The sequence below is a fragment of the Helianthus annuus genome, chromosome 14 (genome assembly GCF_002127325.2).
Source record: "Helianthus annuus cultivar XRQ/B chromosome 14, HanXRQr2.0-SUNRISE, whole genome shotgun sequence".
Classification (NCBI taxonomy): domain Eukaryota; kingdom Viridiplantae; phylum Streptophyta; class Magnoliopsida; order Asterales; family Asteraceae; genus Helianthus; species Helianthus annuus.
This window is the reverse complement of record NC_035446.2, coordinates 111,932,159-111,947,398: the sequence shown is the minus strand read 5'-3', so window position 1 is coordinate 111,947,398 and position 15,240 is coordinate 111,932,159. Positions and strand designations below refer to the sequence as shown.

The 15,240-nt window shown below is 36.9% G+C and overlaps 3 protein-coding genes across 3 annotated transcripts; 2 read left to right on the top strand and 1 right to left on the bottom strand.

Moving 5' to 3' along the window:
* The first annotated feature begins 1,632 nt into the window (after nucleotides 1-1,632).
* On the top strand, nucleotides 1,633-6,149 carry LOC110909011. The gene is made up of 13 exons (XM_022154016.2): nucleotides 1,633-1,869; nucleotides 1,950-2,108; nucleotides 3,095-3,346; nucleotides 3,446-3,565; nucleotides 3,639-3,719; nucleotides 3,812-3,907; nucleotides 4,023-4,118; nucleotides 4,197-4,250; nucleotides 4,319-4,522; nucleotides 4,651-4,776; nucleotides 4,868-4,933; nucleotides 5,015-5,314; nucleotides 5,410-6,149. The coding sequence occupies exons 1-13, from the start codon at nucleotides 1,807-1,809 to the stop codon at nucleotides 5,884-5,886; spliced, it is 2,094 nt and encodes a 697-aa protein (XP_022009708.1). The 5' UTR covers nucleotides 1,633-1,806; the 3' UTR covers nucleotides 5,887-6,149.
* Nucleotides 6,150-7,595: 1,446 nt separating this feature from the next.
* On the top strand, nucleotides 7,596-11,627 carry LOC110907151 (probable methyltransferase PMT27). The gene is made up of 7 exons (XM_022152173.2): nucleotides 7,596-8,789; nucleotides 8,858-9,007; nucleotides 9,513-9,783; nucleotides 10,134-10,244; nucleotides 10,322-10,496; nucleotides 10,579-10,851; nucleotides 10,948-11,627. Exons 1-7 carry the CDS (start codon nucleotides 7,596-7,598, stop codon nucleotides 11,357-11,359), a joined length of 2,586 nt encoding a protein of 861 aa, XP_022007865.2. The 3' UTR covers nucleotides 11,360-11,627.
* LOC110909015 (monothiol glutaredoxin-S6) lies at nucleotides 11,534-13,330 on the bottom strand. Its single transcript, XM_022154019.2, has 4 exons — nucleotides 13,056-13,330; nucleotides 12,030-12,103; nucleotides 11,815-11,913; nucleotides 11,534-11,716 (listed from the first exon to the last, which is right to left on the bottom strand). Exons 1-4 carry the CDS (start codon nucleotides 13,232-13,234, stop codon nucleotides 11,661-11,663), a joined length of 408 nt encoding a protein of 135 aa, XP_022009711.1. The 5' UTR covers nucleotides 13,235-13,330; the 3' UTR covers nucleotides 11,534-11,660.
* Nucleotides 13,331-15,240: the final 1,910 nt, after the last annotated feature.

Genomic DNA, 15,240 nt, shown 5'->3' with positions numbered 1-15,240 from the left:
ACGAATTAGATGAAAACGACAAGACTTTGAAACCATATGGATTCAGATTCGAGGAAAAAAAAACAGTTTATAAATGAAAGTGACGAAATGAAAATGACAGATTACTCTAAATTTTATACTGAAAACATATAAAATACTGGATTTGTGATCAAACAACCAACTTTTGAATAGTATAGTATAAAAAGAAACAATCCAAAGTCAAAATTGTGAGGACCAAAAGAAGTCTTGTAGTGCAAGTTCTGTAGGTATCTTTAGTTATGGACCTTTTGGTGCATAGTGATGTTTAAAAAGCCTTAAAAAGAACCAAAAAGGTTCAATGTCTAAAAAGCGTCATAAAAGATCCAAATATGTTTGCTTGAAATTGGATATCCCTTATTTGGATCATATAAGTTAAGTCTAAAATTTAATGTTGATAAGTTAATTCCATTTAGTATATATAATAAGGTCCATAAAACCACCCACATATTAATTTAACTTGAAATATCGGGTTGAAGTTTTTTACGAGCTAATATGTAGCTTAATGCTGTGTTCCAGATATCCACTTAACAGGGGGAGGGGAGGGAAGGGGGGGGGGAGGGATTTTTAACTCGGGAACACACCCTAAATATTAGCTTGGATGAAAAAGGAGGATGGCATCCTCTGCAAGACACCTAAGATGAAGTTGCTATGGAAGTTGCCTAAGGGGCGCGGTGTTTGAGGCATCTTGGGGCATCTCAAAGGGAGGAGTCGCCCCACTCCCCTCAGTCTTAATGAGAGACTCCGTATTCCATCAATCTCGTCTTGCTACCTCACTTTTACCCTAAAGGCCTAACTACCCTAAAACACCTTAATAGGTCATAACGCTACCCTAAACTATTGGCCCCCACCCTTACACATTACTCCCTCTCTACACGCTACTCTCTCCTGCCCTAATCAGTTTCTATCACCCGAAACAACTACCCGATTTAGATTACCTGAGTGGGTGACGGCCTTTGACCCCTCGTTCACGATTCAGGTACACTGCCTGAATTACGTTACCCACATACGCCTCGTGCTCTCTAAGAATAAACAAATCAACTCGAGTGGGTGTGCTTAACTTCGGGTCGAGCTAAAGGTAACCCGGCCCACTCTTTAACCACTCTTTTTTTTTGGTTATGGTGGTAACTCTCAAATCTTAATTGACAATTCACAGTCATCGTCATCATACTTAGTAAATCCTACCAATAGCAAAGCTAAGGTAGGATCTTAGGAGGGTAAGATGTAGACAACCTTACCTCTACCCGTTAGGAATAGAGAGGCTGCTTCCAGTGAGACCCCCGACTCGATAGTAGTTTTGCATCAAGCCTTAGACATAAGGCACATAATACTCAGCAATTAAGACAAAGGCCGATTAGTGCATGTACTATCTTGTTTTTCAGCTATCAACGCCACCACATGATGTATGATTAACCATCCCCTCTTTTAACGTTATTTTCACGAAATTAGTAAATAACTTTAAAATTAGTGCACTTTTACTTTTGCCACCCAAACACCCACACGTATATATATATTATATGCGCATACCGCCAGCTAGGCGTTAATTGAAACTTTGCAGTGTATTTTGCAATAATAACGTAAGCCTAAGGGTTATTCATGCAAATATTATTTTGAGGCAATTGACAAAATAATTGTTTTGAGGCAGAGCCACCGGTCTTAGCTACACCGCCAGTAGCACGCTCGAAACCGTCGTCCACTCCCCACCCCCAATGATCGTTGCCTCCCTTTAATTTTTCACAAATCGATCGATTAAATTAAGAAAAATTAGCATACAATCGCATCAGCATCAACATGAGGAAGCGAGATTTAGCAATCCTTATGCTGGCCGCTTTCGCCATTTTCTTCTCCCTTCAGGTTAATCATTCACACTTCTTTATTTTTATAGAAATTACATCATCACTTAATCTAACTAATCTGTTATTTGAGTTAATTAGCACGAAGGCGATTTTTCGTTTAAGGAGGCATGGTACCATTTATCAGACGAATATCCCATCAAATACGAAGGCGAACGTCTTCCTCCACCTATTGTTTCCGATCTTAATGGCGATGGCAAGAAAGAGGTTCTTGTGGCTACTCATGACGCTAAAATTCAGGTATTTAGGGTTTTATTTTTGGCATATTTAGCTGTGTTTGGGAAACCTAGGGCACCTGTAGTTCTAATTTGGAATTAATTGGTATTATGTTCAGATTCCAAAATTAAACATAAGTTTAGGGTTTTATTTGCTATAGAATCTCCTCTAGGGTCAAGGGTGTGTTTGAAGGGCACTGTTATTTTGTTGTATGTATCATCACCTTAACTGGTACTCTTGTTGGTCTCCTATCGCTTTTGTTTGCATAAGAACAGCTACATACTTTTCAATCTTTACCTTTTTATACCCTTTGATTTATTCCAAAGATATTAGTGTTCTGTTTGCTTGTAACCTTTTGTTAACTTAACTTTATGTCATATTTGGAATTTGTATTTATGTGTTCATGGAGCTTTTGTTGTTAAATACTAAAACATCCATCAGTGACGGGTAAATAAGAGTGATCGAGGAATGTGTTGGCCACAGATTACATGGAAAGGGCTTTTGTGTTGATACCTGTTACATATTATCTAGTATATGGTTCCATTGGTACCCATGAGGTAAAGTTTTATATTAGTATAATTATCCTAGTGTTGGGGGCTTTCTTGTGATAACATTTAGGGGTTATGAGTTTGAATCCCACATTTGGTTCATGGGTTACCTTTTGCAAAGATAAACATCATCTTTCTTTTTTCACTGTTTTCTCTTCTCACTGTTTTCTCTTCTCACACTTGATTTCCCTTCTGTATTACACATCCTATTCCAAGATTAATGCCAATGAGTCCATTGTTTGGTGTAAGTTTATAAGTATGCTAAAGAAATACATTGTTAGTTGGAACTCTGGCAATGCCCTGTCCTTAAGTTTCTGTATTGACAGTTCTTGCTTGGCAAGCTTTCAAGCCAAAACACTGAATTGCGCTTGTAGAATAATGCTTCAAAATGCCCGCTGGATATCAGTAATGGAGCAAAATTACAATTTTGTGACATCTTGTACTTTTTTCAAACTGATGTAGGTTTTGGAGCCTCACACTAGGCGTGTGGATGAAGGGTTTAGTGAGGCCCGTGTTCTTGCAGAGGTGAGCCTGTTACCTGATAAGATCCGGGTAGCTTCGGGCAGACGGGCAGTGGCCATGGCAACAGGGGTGGTTGACCGAACTTTCAAACGTGGTCAAGTACAAAAACAGGTCTTGGTTGTTGTGACATCAGGTTGGTCCATTATGTGTTTTGATCACAACCTCAAAAAACTATGGGAGACAAACGTTCAGGTGAGAGCATGAAAGACAGTTTGGAGTCTCGGTTTATTTGATCAAATTGGTAAAATATACACCGTGTTTCACTTGGTCTGTTTTTCTTTTCTATTTTAGGAGGATTTTCCACATAATGCTCACCATAGGGAGATATCTATCTCTGTAAGTAATTATACGTTAAAACACGGAGATGCTGGCCTTGTAATTGTTGGAGGACGAATGGAAATGCAGCCACATGTATGTCTTTTTCTACACATATACATTATACAATGTTAAATGGTGAACCTTAGAACTAATTGCATTGTTTCAGATGCACCTCGATCCTTTTGAAGAAATTAAAATGGCTGAAGAAAGTGCCGATCAGCATAGAAGAAGTGCAAGTGAAAAAGAAGTAAGCAATTGCAAATTAAATTTCTGTATCAATTTTGTTTAATCAAATATGTTTCTTATAGCAACTAAGTGTAAGGATTTATTTGCATTCAGTCTGCAGATGCTTCGAGTGCTGTGGACTTACGCCATTTTGCATTTTATGCTTTTGCGGGGCGAACTGGTACCCTTCGCTGGAGTAGAAAGAATGAGGTTATACGAGATTTCTGTTTATTTTATTTTGGTCATTAGTTTATAGCATACGGTTGAAATGGGATCTTGTCTCTGTTTTATTCATTTACTTACAGCTATTATTCTTAAATAATAGAACATTGAAGCAACTTCATCAGATGAATCTCCACTAATCCCACAACATAATTATAAGCTTGATGTCCATGCTCTCGATAGGCGCCAACCAGGAGAGGTACTCAAAACACAACATGATTTTTATATCATAATAAAAATTCTGATGGTGTTGCTGCTGAACATTTTTCGTCTGTAGTTTGAATGCAGGGAGTTTAGAGAATCAATTCTCGGAACTATGCCACATCACTGGGTGGGTCCACGGCGTTTGTTTTTCAATTTTTTTCTTTTAAATTGTCTGACAAGTTTTGTCTCCATCAGGATAGACGGGAGGATACGATGTTGAAGCTGGCCCACTTTAGGCGGCACAAAAGGAAGTCAGTGAAGAGAACACCTGGAAAAACTTCAAATTACCCTTTCCACAAGCCAGAGGAAAACCATCCTCCAGGGAAGGACTCAACAAAAAAGATTTCAAATTTAATTGGAAAAGCTGCAAATTTTGCTAATTCAGCCAAGACTAAGAAGGTAAATTATTGTAGATGTGTATTTAACAATCCAATATTGTAATAAGTTTCACTACATGCCTTAAAATTGGACTATGAATTTAGCGTTATTTTCACATGTTACTGATGGAACTTCATGATTGCTTTCAGGCATCCCCGTATGTTCCCACAATTACAAATTACACACAGCTCTGGTGGGTACCTAATGTTGTTGTGGCTCATGCAAAGGAAGGGATTGAGGTTTTGCATTTGGCATCCGGTCGCACATTATGCAAGGTAACATGACACCTTTAAAATTAACCAAAATAAGCAACTTATTGGCTTATTGCACAAAACATTTATTCTGGTACTACTTTAATCTTTCTAGCTTCACCTTCAAGAGGGTGGCCTGCATGCTGATATTAATGGAGATGGAGTTCTTGATCACGTCCAGGTTTGCAGCTTCGAGGTTTTCTTTTTGTGGCTCATTAATATAATGTAGGGTTATATTAATAATATATTAATATGTGTGCAGGCTGTTGGGGGGAATGGTGCTGAACAAACAGTTGTTAGTGGATCAATGGAGGTGTTAAAACCTTGTTGGGCTGTTGCAACATCTGGTGTACCAGTACGAGAACAGCTTTTTAATGTTTCGATATGTCATCGCTCTCATTTCAACTTTATCCCGCATGGAGAATACTCTAGAACCTTCGGTAGAGCTGTAGATGTAAGTTCACTTGAGGTAGCAACACCGATCCTCATCCCAACAAACGATGGCCATAAACATCGAAAGGGTAGCCATGGAGACATTGTGTTTTTAACAAACCGTGGGGAGGTATAATTTTGTATAAATTATTAAGTATTCTAGTTTTTGTTATTATTCTTTTAATAAACTATTGGAAACTAAAGGGGTAAGATCACGTGTGGTAGGTTACAGCATATTCACCTGGTTTGCATGGACATGAAGCGGTCTGGCAGTGGCAGCTGTTGACTGGCGCAACATGGTCAAACCTCCCGTCACCAGCAGGGATGATGGATGCCGGTTATGTGATCCCCAGTTTGAAACCGTTTAATTTACGAATGCATGATAATCAGCATCTTATCTTAGCAGCAGGTGATCAAGAGGCTGTAGTGATTTCGGCTGGTGGAAGTCAACTGACGTCTATTGACCTTCCTGCACCACCAACTCACGCCTTGGTTGATGCGGATTTTTCAAATGATGGGTTAACCGATCTGATTGTTGTGACTTCTAATGGGGTGTACGGGTTTGTTCAAACGAGGCAACCGGGGGCGCTCTTTTTTAGCACACTTGTTGGCTGCCTAATAGTTGTGATGGGGGTTTTTTTCGTCACTCAACACTTAAACTCAATGAAAGGGAAACCTCGAGCTCCATCAGGCCACATTTAAAAAAGAGTAACGATAGATGGTATACAAAGCTGAGGTGCTTAATCAGACGGTGAAGGGTTTCTGATTTTAGTAATGTGAGTTAGCAGGCTCTAGTAGCAAAACCCTTAATTAGATGTCTCTGTTTTATTTGTTTTTAAGTTGGTTATCGAATATGATGTTAAGAGAACCGTTCCTGAGGCTTCATGTATACGAATTCCTGGACTGATGCAGCTCATAGCACATTTAGTCATAATACAGTTAAAGAGTTTTGTAAATTTGATGTGCATGATTATCTTTTTTGGATAGGGTGATGTGGAGGGGTTCATGACATTCCATTGTTGCTCTGGTATGTGGTTGAATTTTATGTTTTTTGAGTTGCACATTCTTAAATAAGCATTTCTTAAAATCTGTGTAACTAATTGTTTACATCTAATTTACTAATTATCTAAATAACTAAATTTATTCTGCAAAGGAAGATGTATCTACTCTTAATCTCTAACTTGCTAATGTTGAAAGAATTTCAATTCATGCAGTGTAACAAGAGTTACAAAAGTCATGACGCATCGTTTCTCATTGGATCAATTTGTTTTTGTTTTTTATTTTGTGCGACGATTATTGTTGATTCCTTTTTTATGTTTAATTTCTTAACTTTCAAATATTTGGGTCAGTTTTCTTTTACATGTTTTGACTTTTGTTACTTCCTTAACCATTCTTAGCTTATTGAAGAAATGGTCAAAATCCTAAGCTAAGCTTAAATTTTCAATATTTTCCTTTCAAAGTCGGATGTAAAATCAAAACAAAAACTACGGTAGCAGCAAATTTCTTTTTTGCTGTTTTCCAACATATATTTTTAGTCTTTTAACATATTTTTTTTTTTTTTGGTAAAAAACAAATAAACATGAAATGCAATTGTATGTATCTTGTCCCTTAGATATATACTACACGTGTATATGTATGAGAAGCATATGTTTTGGGCTCTACGTTGTGTAATCATTATTACTTGGCGTCAGGTGTTTGAATGACCATTCAATGACCTGTTGTTTTTAAACTGATTTTCTTCATTTCGTTGACGTTTCTTCGTTTGGGATTCACATCAGCTAGTTGCATAGTATCGCTTCCTTTGAGGTGCTCCATAAGTCACAGTCAGGGACTGTTGGCTCCTAGGTTCAAGTTCTTTAGGAGTTATTGCCGATCTTTGGGGGGATAAACATGCCATCATATGTTAGTTTTTAGGATAGAACCATTTGGAGTGGATTAGTATTTTCATATCAATAACTGCTCGCCAAGAGGGTTTGAAACGATAGACAAGCGCAAGCATCTTTGAATGCACAATCCCAAATTTTAGTGTATAAAATATAAATAACAAAAATACATCAACCACTGAATGCGAGTAAAACAACCGCAGCAAATTCGTGAAAATGAAATCGAAAAAGATGCATAGAGGTGTGGTTGTATAAGAAATATATAACATCAACATTTGTATCTTAATATAACATCAACATATTATTATTATTTGTTATTAATTTATAAGTAAATAGTATCTTGGCAAAGGAGACTTTTCTGAGACGTGGTAGAAATAATGTGTAGGAGGACTGTTGAGAGAAATGAGGGGGAGGCAGAAAAGTGGCAAGAAATGGCCAATACCCTTTTCTTTTGGATCTTGACAATGTTTCTCTCTGTTTTTCCTTTTCTAATCTATTTTTGTATCCTAAAACTTCTCTGCTACCACCATGGCCACCGGAAAACACCGTACCACCAAGCGATCTTCTGGTGGTTCCTATGCATCCACCGTCACCACCATCGTCTTTGTGTGCATCTTTCTTTTAGGTGTCTGGATGCTCAATTCTAACTCATATGCTTCCTCAAACAAGCCCACCAACAGAATCTCTCAAAACTCTTCTGCCCGATACAGTTTCCGCAAAGTCCCGATTGCTTTTGAAGACAATCCGGGCGATCTTCCAGAAGACGCCATCCAGCCGGATGATGGTTCCGGGACACGTTTTGACCACCCGGGCAGTGGGTCAAATGAAACCAAACCTCAAGTTGACAAACAACCCCATGTTGAAAAGGAAGTAGAAGAGATTCAAATACCAGAGGAAAGTAGAATGACTGAAAATCAAAATACTGAGAGGATCCCGAAGGTTGACAACACTACAGGGATTGAAGATCATGCACGAAAAGGCGAGCATCAAGAAAAGAAAATTCATAAACAAACACACGTGACAGGTGGCGATAAAACGAATGTGGTGAACAATGAAGAACAATATACATCAGACGAAGAACAAGAAAAGAGTGAAAACGATATGAAAATGGACGTGACAGGTGGCAATGATAAAGGGGGTATGGTGAGCGATGATGAACACGATACAACAGAGGACGAGCAAGAGCAGTCACAAAAAGAGGAAACAAGCAAGGATCCAACACAACAGAACGAAGAAAAGCCAGTAGAAAGTGAAACGCATTCACAAAAAGAGACAAAACAGCCAGCAGAGGAAGTCAAGACTGAAAGTGAAACCAACACCACCGTCATCGCCACCATAGCATCGACTGAAGATTCTAAGGTAGCAGCAGGCGGTGGTACAATGATGGTTGACGGAAGTTCTTCCGGGATTCCAATGGAGTCGAATGAATCAAAGAAGGAATGGAAAACTCAAGCAGGTGAGTCGGTCAACGAAAAGGAGAGACAACAAGACAGAAGTGACGTAGCTGAAACAACAGCTTATCACAAATGGGAATTATGCAATGTTACAAGTGGGGCAGACTATGTACCTTGTTTGGATAACGAAAACGCAATCAAGAAACTGGCTGGTAGGCATCATTTTGAGCATAGGGAACGACATTGCCCAGAGGTGGGTCCTACGTGTCTTGTCCCGATACCCGAGGGTTACAAGTCACCTATTCCATGGCCTCAGAGCAGAGACAGGGTATAGTTTTACTATAATATCCATAAAAATTTTGTATTTGACTGATAACTTAAAGATGTAAATGGCAGATATGGTTCCATAACGTACCACACAAGTCACTGGCAAATATAAAAGGGCACCAAAATTGGGTAAAAGTGACCGGAGAATTCCTTACATTCCCGGGAGGTGGAACTCAATTTATTCATGGTGCTCTACACTATATTGACATGCTACAACAGGTAATTTACGTAATTATCAAACTGGATAAACTCTCATAAATATAATAGTAAAATGCCATTTTCATCCCTGAGGTTTGGCCAGTTTTGCGACTTTCGTCTAAAGGTTTGTTTTTCCACATCCGGATCCAAAAGGTTTCAAATCTTGCCATTTTCATCCGGCTCGTTAACTCCATCCATTTTTCTCCGTTAATTCAGGGGTATTTCTGTCTTTTTACCTACTTTGTTTTGTTTTGAATACAAACATTATGCTAAATGCTTGTACATAAATTGAAAAAGACCGAATTGCCCTTTAAGTTAACAAAAAAGACAAAAATACCCCTGACTTAACAGAGAAAAATGAATGGAGTTAACGAGCTGGATGAAAATAGCAAAATTCCAAACCTTTTGGATCCAAATGCGGAATTCAAACCTTTGGACGAAAGTCGCAAAACTGGCCAAACCTTAGGTACGAAGATGGCATTTTACTCTAAATATGAATAATTCAACGGACTTTTGACTGATGCAGGCAGTGCCCGATATTGAATGGGGAAAGCACACTAGGGTAGTTTTAGATGTAGGATGTGGTGTAGCAAGTTTTGGAGGGTACCTTTTTGACAAAAACACCCTTACAATGTCGTTTGCACCTAATGATGAACATGAATCTCAAATTCAATTTGCACTTGAACGAGGAATACCTGCAATTACTGCTGTTATGGGCACTCGTCGCCTTCCGTTTCCAAGCAATGTTTATGATCTTATACATTGCGCTCGTTGTAGAGTACCCTGGCACAAAGAAGGTTCAAATATTAACATTTTTTTTCATTCCGTGTGCCCCATTAAAACTGATAGCAGCAAAATAATTAGTGTGCTAAATATGACGGTTCAGTAATAGTCTTCTTTTAATAAAATGATTTATGAGGTTTTACGCATTAAAAGTATACACTTTTGGTGACTTTAAATGTTCAAGCTATTTCTATCACTTTACCTATTTGACTGATTCGGAATAAAACATAACCCGAATCAACTAAATCATAAGTAAATCGGTCAAAATTGTCACCTCTAATAAAAATAATGTAAGAAAAAAATTAGCTTTAAAACCTTGAAATAGCATACAAATAAGTGGCTCTTGACTCTTCTTTGTCTAAAGGTGGGATTCTTCTTCTGGAGGTTAATCGTTTGCTTCGGCCAGGAGGTTATTTTGTTTGGTCAGCAACACCTGTTTACCGAAAATACGGAGAGGATTCCATAATATGGAACGGTATCACTGAATAATCTCCGTAATTTATGAAATTTATATTAACATTGAAGTAACTAAAACAGAAAACTTGTACTCAGAAATGTCTGCTTTAACGGTTGCAATGTGTTGGGAACTTGTTACTGTCACAAAAGATGAAGTCAACGGTGTTGCTGCTGCCATCTACCGAAAACCAGAATCAAATGAATGCTACAGTGGAAGAAAGAAACAAGAACCACCAATGTGTAAACCTGATGATGACCCAAATGCTGCATGGTAAACATTAACGAAGAAAATAGATCAGATTTAACTTTTAAATTATAATATAATATAATTTATTTGTGTTTTTATTTGGCAGGTACATACCTCTACAGGCGTGTATGCACAACAACCCAATCGGGGACATAGAGAGAGGTTCAAGATGGCCCGAAGAATGGCCAGCTAGGGTCCAAACACCCCCATATTGGCTAACCAAATCCCAAATCGGAATTTATGGCAACCCATTTCCAGATGATTTTAAAGCAGATTATGACCACTGGAAACAGGTTGTTAGCAAATCATATATGAGTGATTTAGGATTAAACTGGACAAATGTACGAAATGTAATGGATATGAACGCTGGTTATGGTGGGTAAGTGTGAAATCAAACCATCATCGGTTTCCCTCTACATGACTAATATTAAGATACAAATTGAAATCTAACTAATGTTAACCTGTTTTTATATAGGTTTGCTGCAGCACTGAAGGACTTAAAGCTATGGGTGCTGAATGTCGTTAGCACAAGCTCTCCTGATACACTGCCAATAATATTTGAGAGGGGTCTTTTTGGAATTTACCATGACTGGTGTGAATCTTTTAGTACATACCCTCGAACTTATGATCTCCTTCATGCAGATCATCTTTTCTTCATGCTGGCAAAAAGGTGCAAAATCACACCTGTCGTTGTTGAAATTGATAGAATCGTGAGGCCAGGTGGGAAATTGATTGTTCGAGATGATTCCAGCACGATAATGGAAGTTGAGCAATTGTTAAAGTCGCTACATTGGGAAGTTCACTTAACCTCTTCTAAGAACCAAGAAGGAATACTAAGTGCCCAAAAGTCAACATGGAGGCCCGACATTTATGCAACAGGTTCATAAATCATAACCATGATCATTCAGATGCCAGATACATAAATAGATGATTCTAGTTTTGAGATCATGAAATGTGAATTCATGTGGTAAAACACATGATAAAGTGTTGGAAAGTAGACTAATTGTAGAGAAGATAAGAGTAAAGAAGTTGGTTTGTACAGAATAAGGTCGACAACTAGAAACGCAAACAAACTTCAGTTTTCTCCAAATTATACTATCACCAGTAATTGATTTACATTTTACATGCTCAGGTGGAAGAAAAGTTAAAACCACATCAAAAGAAAATACTGACAGTTTCTCTTCATATTCACTTTTTACCCAGGAGATCTTGCAACACACCATTCCGAACAGCTACTTCAAGATCTACACGAATAAAGTATTTATATTAAAATAAGAAACCTTACTAATTGATTTTAAAGTAACCAAAGAGCATAACTAAACAAAAGAGAAGTCAAACTAACCATCAGCACCACCAATATGCTTCCCATTCACAAATATCTGAGGAACCGTGCGACGGCCAACCAGGTCTAAAAGCACATTCTGGATTTTGTACCCATCATCTGAAAATAACATTGTTTGATATGTTTTGACCATTAGACATTATATTATTCCAAGTGAAACTGATTCAAGACAATATTAACAGTTAGCTGTCAAAGTAAGATTAGATGACAAATACCTCTTTGATCAAGCTCAACAACATAAGGTTGCTCTTTTAGCTCACTAAAGACACGTTTTGCGCGTCGACAGTACCTGCATTCATGGCATATAACACCGACAGTTCTCAACATTGTTTCCAATAATAAATGACTTGTCTATTCAATCTATTGGAGTAGAACCATGTGCTTCCTTCACATATTATCCTTAAATTTTTTAAAATAAATTGTCGACTTGCTTCGAATATTTAGCAATATAATATCTCATAATATTAATGGTATATAACAATGCTTCAACAATAATCAGGGTTTAAGCAGAGTAAATAGAAGGCAACACTGTATGTATGTAGCAGACGTCTTAGAAACCTATATATATGAGCTGTTAGTTATCAGTTAGTGCAGTAGCATATTGTAAAATTCTATTATGTATCCATCTAGTAGTTGTACATTCAGTTAGTTTGCGATCTAGCTTCCTATACATTAGAAGGCTATGCATTGTATCATTCGATTCATCTCAATACTAACTACAATAGTTAGTTACATACCTAATTAGCTCTCATATGGCATCATAACTACCAATACATTAACCATGTTGTGCTACCCTACGAATACCTCAATGATCAATCCTCCAAATCTAAACATGGATATGTAATCAGAATGCCTATCAAAAGGACAGTAGTAATAAGTTATCAGTTTCTATAAATACAAGATCAGTAAGCCTATGAGATTAACTAGAAACTTCTAATCAATTCAGTTAAGCGAACAACTTCATTCGAGAATTACCGAAGGATACCGCCATAAAACAGATATTCAGATATATGTATTTCAGATTTTCAGATACCTAATCAAAACTTATCTCTGTGTATCAGTTTTACACTCTATACATAATTCTATTAATTATTAATCAATCTTCGCAGATATAAGGAGTCAAAATAAATGACTTCTAGCAATCCTAACTACATATTCAACTCAAAATCATCGCAAATCTTCATAAATCAAGCATATGAATCGTTTTAAGCTATATACATGTTAATAGAAAGAATACTAACGGACAGTAGGATTTAGAGAAAATTGCGATCTTATTGGAGTAAATGACGGTCTCAACGAAAGCCGACGGAGACTTGGAAGCAGCGACTTTCTTCGGTGCATGGATCGCCAACAGAATCATGATTCCGAATGCTAAAACTCCGAGCTTACGACGGTTATTTGGCCGGTGCACCGTCGTCATCTTCGTCTCGAAGTTGTTTTGGTTTCGGTCTCGGCGTTCGAGCTTGCGTCTAAAATTGGAAATTGTGAAATTAGGCAACGGAACAGAACTGTTGAAACGAGGCATTGGGCTTTTAGTGGACAGAGTTTGTGGGCTTCGTGATAAATGTTAAGGGCCCACTCGGAAGTTCTTTCTTTTCGTTATTGATTATGACGTTTAAGCGGTGAGTCACGACTCATGAGCATCATGTATATCGTAAGATTGTTCTAGAAAACATTCATGCACTCTATTTATCATTAACTTTACTAGTCCACCTAAATAATTATAGCGCTATAGAAGTAGCACATCGCCTGTTTAGGGGTATTGTTAAGATTTTCAATCTTTACGGTCTCGCTCACTTCGGTAGCGAGGGATGCACAATATACGATCTCGTTCACTTTGGTGACGAGGGATGCACATTACACAGTGGACCCAAGTGTTTGACCTATAGTTATGCATGCTAGCTTCAACTTAGTATACAAAATGCCATGCTGGATTTGAGACAGTCTTTTATACGTATGCTATGTAGTCAAACTTGTATACTTGCCAACTTTTCATTGATTTTATTTTAATATATGTTGCAGGAAACATATGTTGACACTTGAAGAAATCTATTTAGGATGGATTTAGAAACACACTTAAATTCTTTATTTGTAATTATAATGTTGTATTTGTTTAAGTTGCAATTGTTGTACTTTTCCATTTCAAGATAATGTAATCCTTTTAATATGAAATGAACTTGGTTTATTTAAATATTATCACATTAGCATGTTATGAAGTCTCGAGCAATCTCGTTTTCGTCTCACTCTGATATTTTCGCCATTGGTTGGGGTGTGACAAATAAAGAGCTTCTAAACAAGGTTGAGCACTTCAGTGCTTTTAATAAAATCGAAGGAGCAAAGAACCTAAATTCAAGACAATAAGTGTCCTCTTATGCAAGAAGAACAACATGTTTGAGTTGAATTGTTGCGAAAACAATGGTACCTTTTATATGAGGTTATGGGTTATAAAGTTGGCAACTACACCTTTGTTTCTCACTTCTCATCTCTCTTGTAGGGCCCTAATTTTGTTATAGTTTGAGACATATATTCATTTTAAGGGTCTAGTTTTACTAGTCATACAAAACATACGAAATCTCAGGGATGACCCTAACCTTAACATATGCTTTGATGTATAATTTGGACGATCGATACATAGTCTGACCATGTTACTGGCCATGAATCTTATATACAATAATTCTCAATTGATTTGTTTTAATTATTGACTTTCTCAACATATTTGCTAACAATTAAAAATTTATATCATATGAATATCTTATCATAAACATTAAAATTTTATATTTTTATTACAAAAACTAGTTTATAGTCCCGTGTATTACACGATTTGAATAATAAAAACTAGTTGTTTGCACAATAAATAAGACAAGTAGATGTACATGATAATCATCTCACAAACTTGCAATCTTTTGCTCATAGTAATCATTACCGCTTCTAAAGTACTCAATCATCAATTTTTTCGAAGCTTTGTAATTATTTTTACGTCATGTAGTTAAACACTGAAAACATTTAAAAAATCGTTAGGCTATAGTAATAAATTGTTAAGCTATATTGATAAAGGTAAAAGTTTATAATAAAAAGATTAAACTATTAAATCACGTAATATAGTTAAATATTAAAGATATTTAAACTCATACTTGAATTCACATTTGATCTTCTCCATAGTAACTCGAAGTTTGTTTCAAACATTTCAAAATTCGTAGATTTTGCATTTTTTCGGCAATTTAATTCAAAAGTATAATTATTCTTAGGGGTATTGGATTTTAATAATCTCAAGTTTCACTAATTGGCCGATAATAATCCCAACTTCAAAAATTGCCTACAACAGTCCCAACTTGTAAGATTTTGGCCACCAATGATCCTTATCTAACTGAGTTATAACCCAGTTAGTTTTTTGAAGTTTTGAGCGGCGGAGAAGGTCACTAGAGGTTG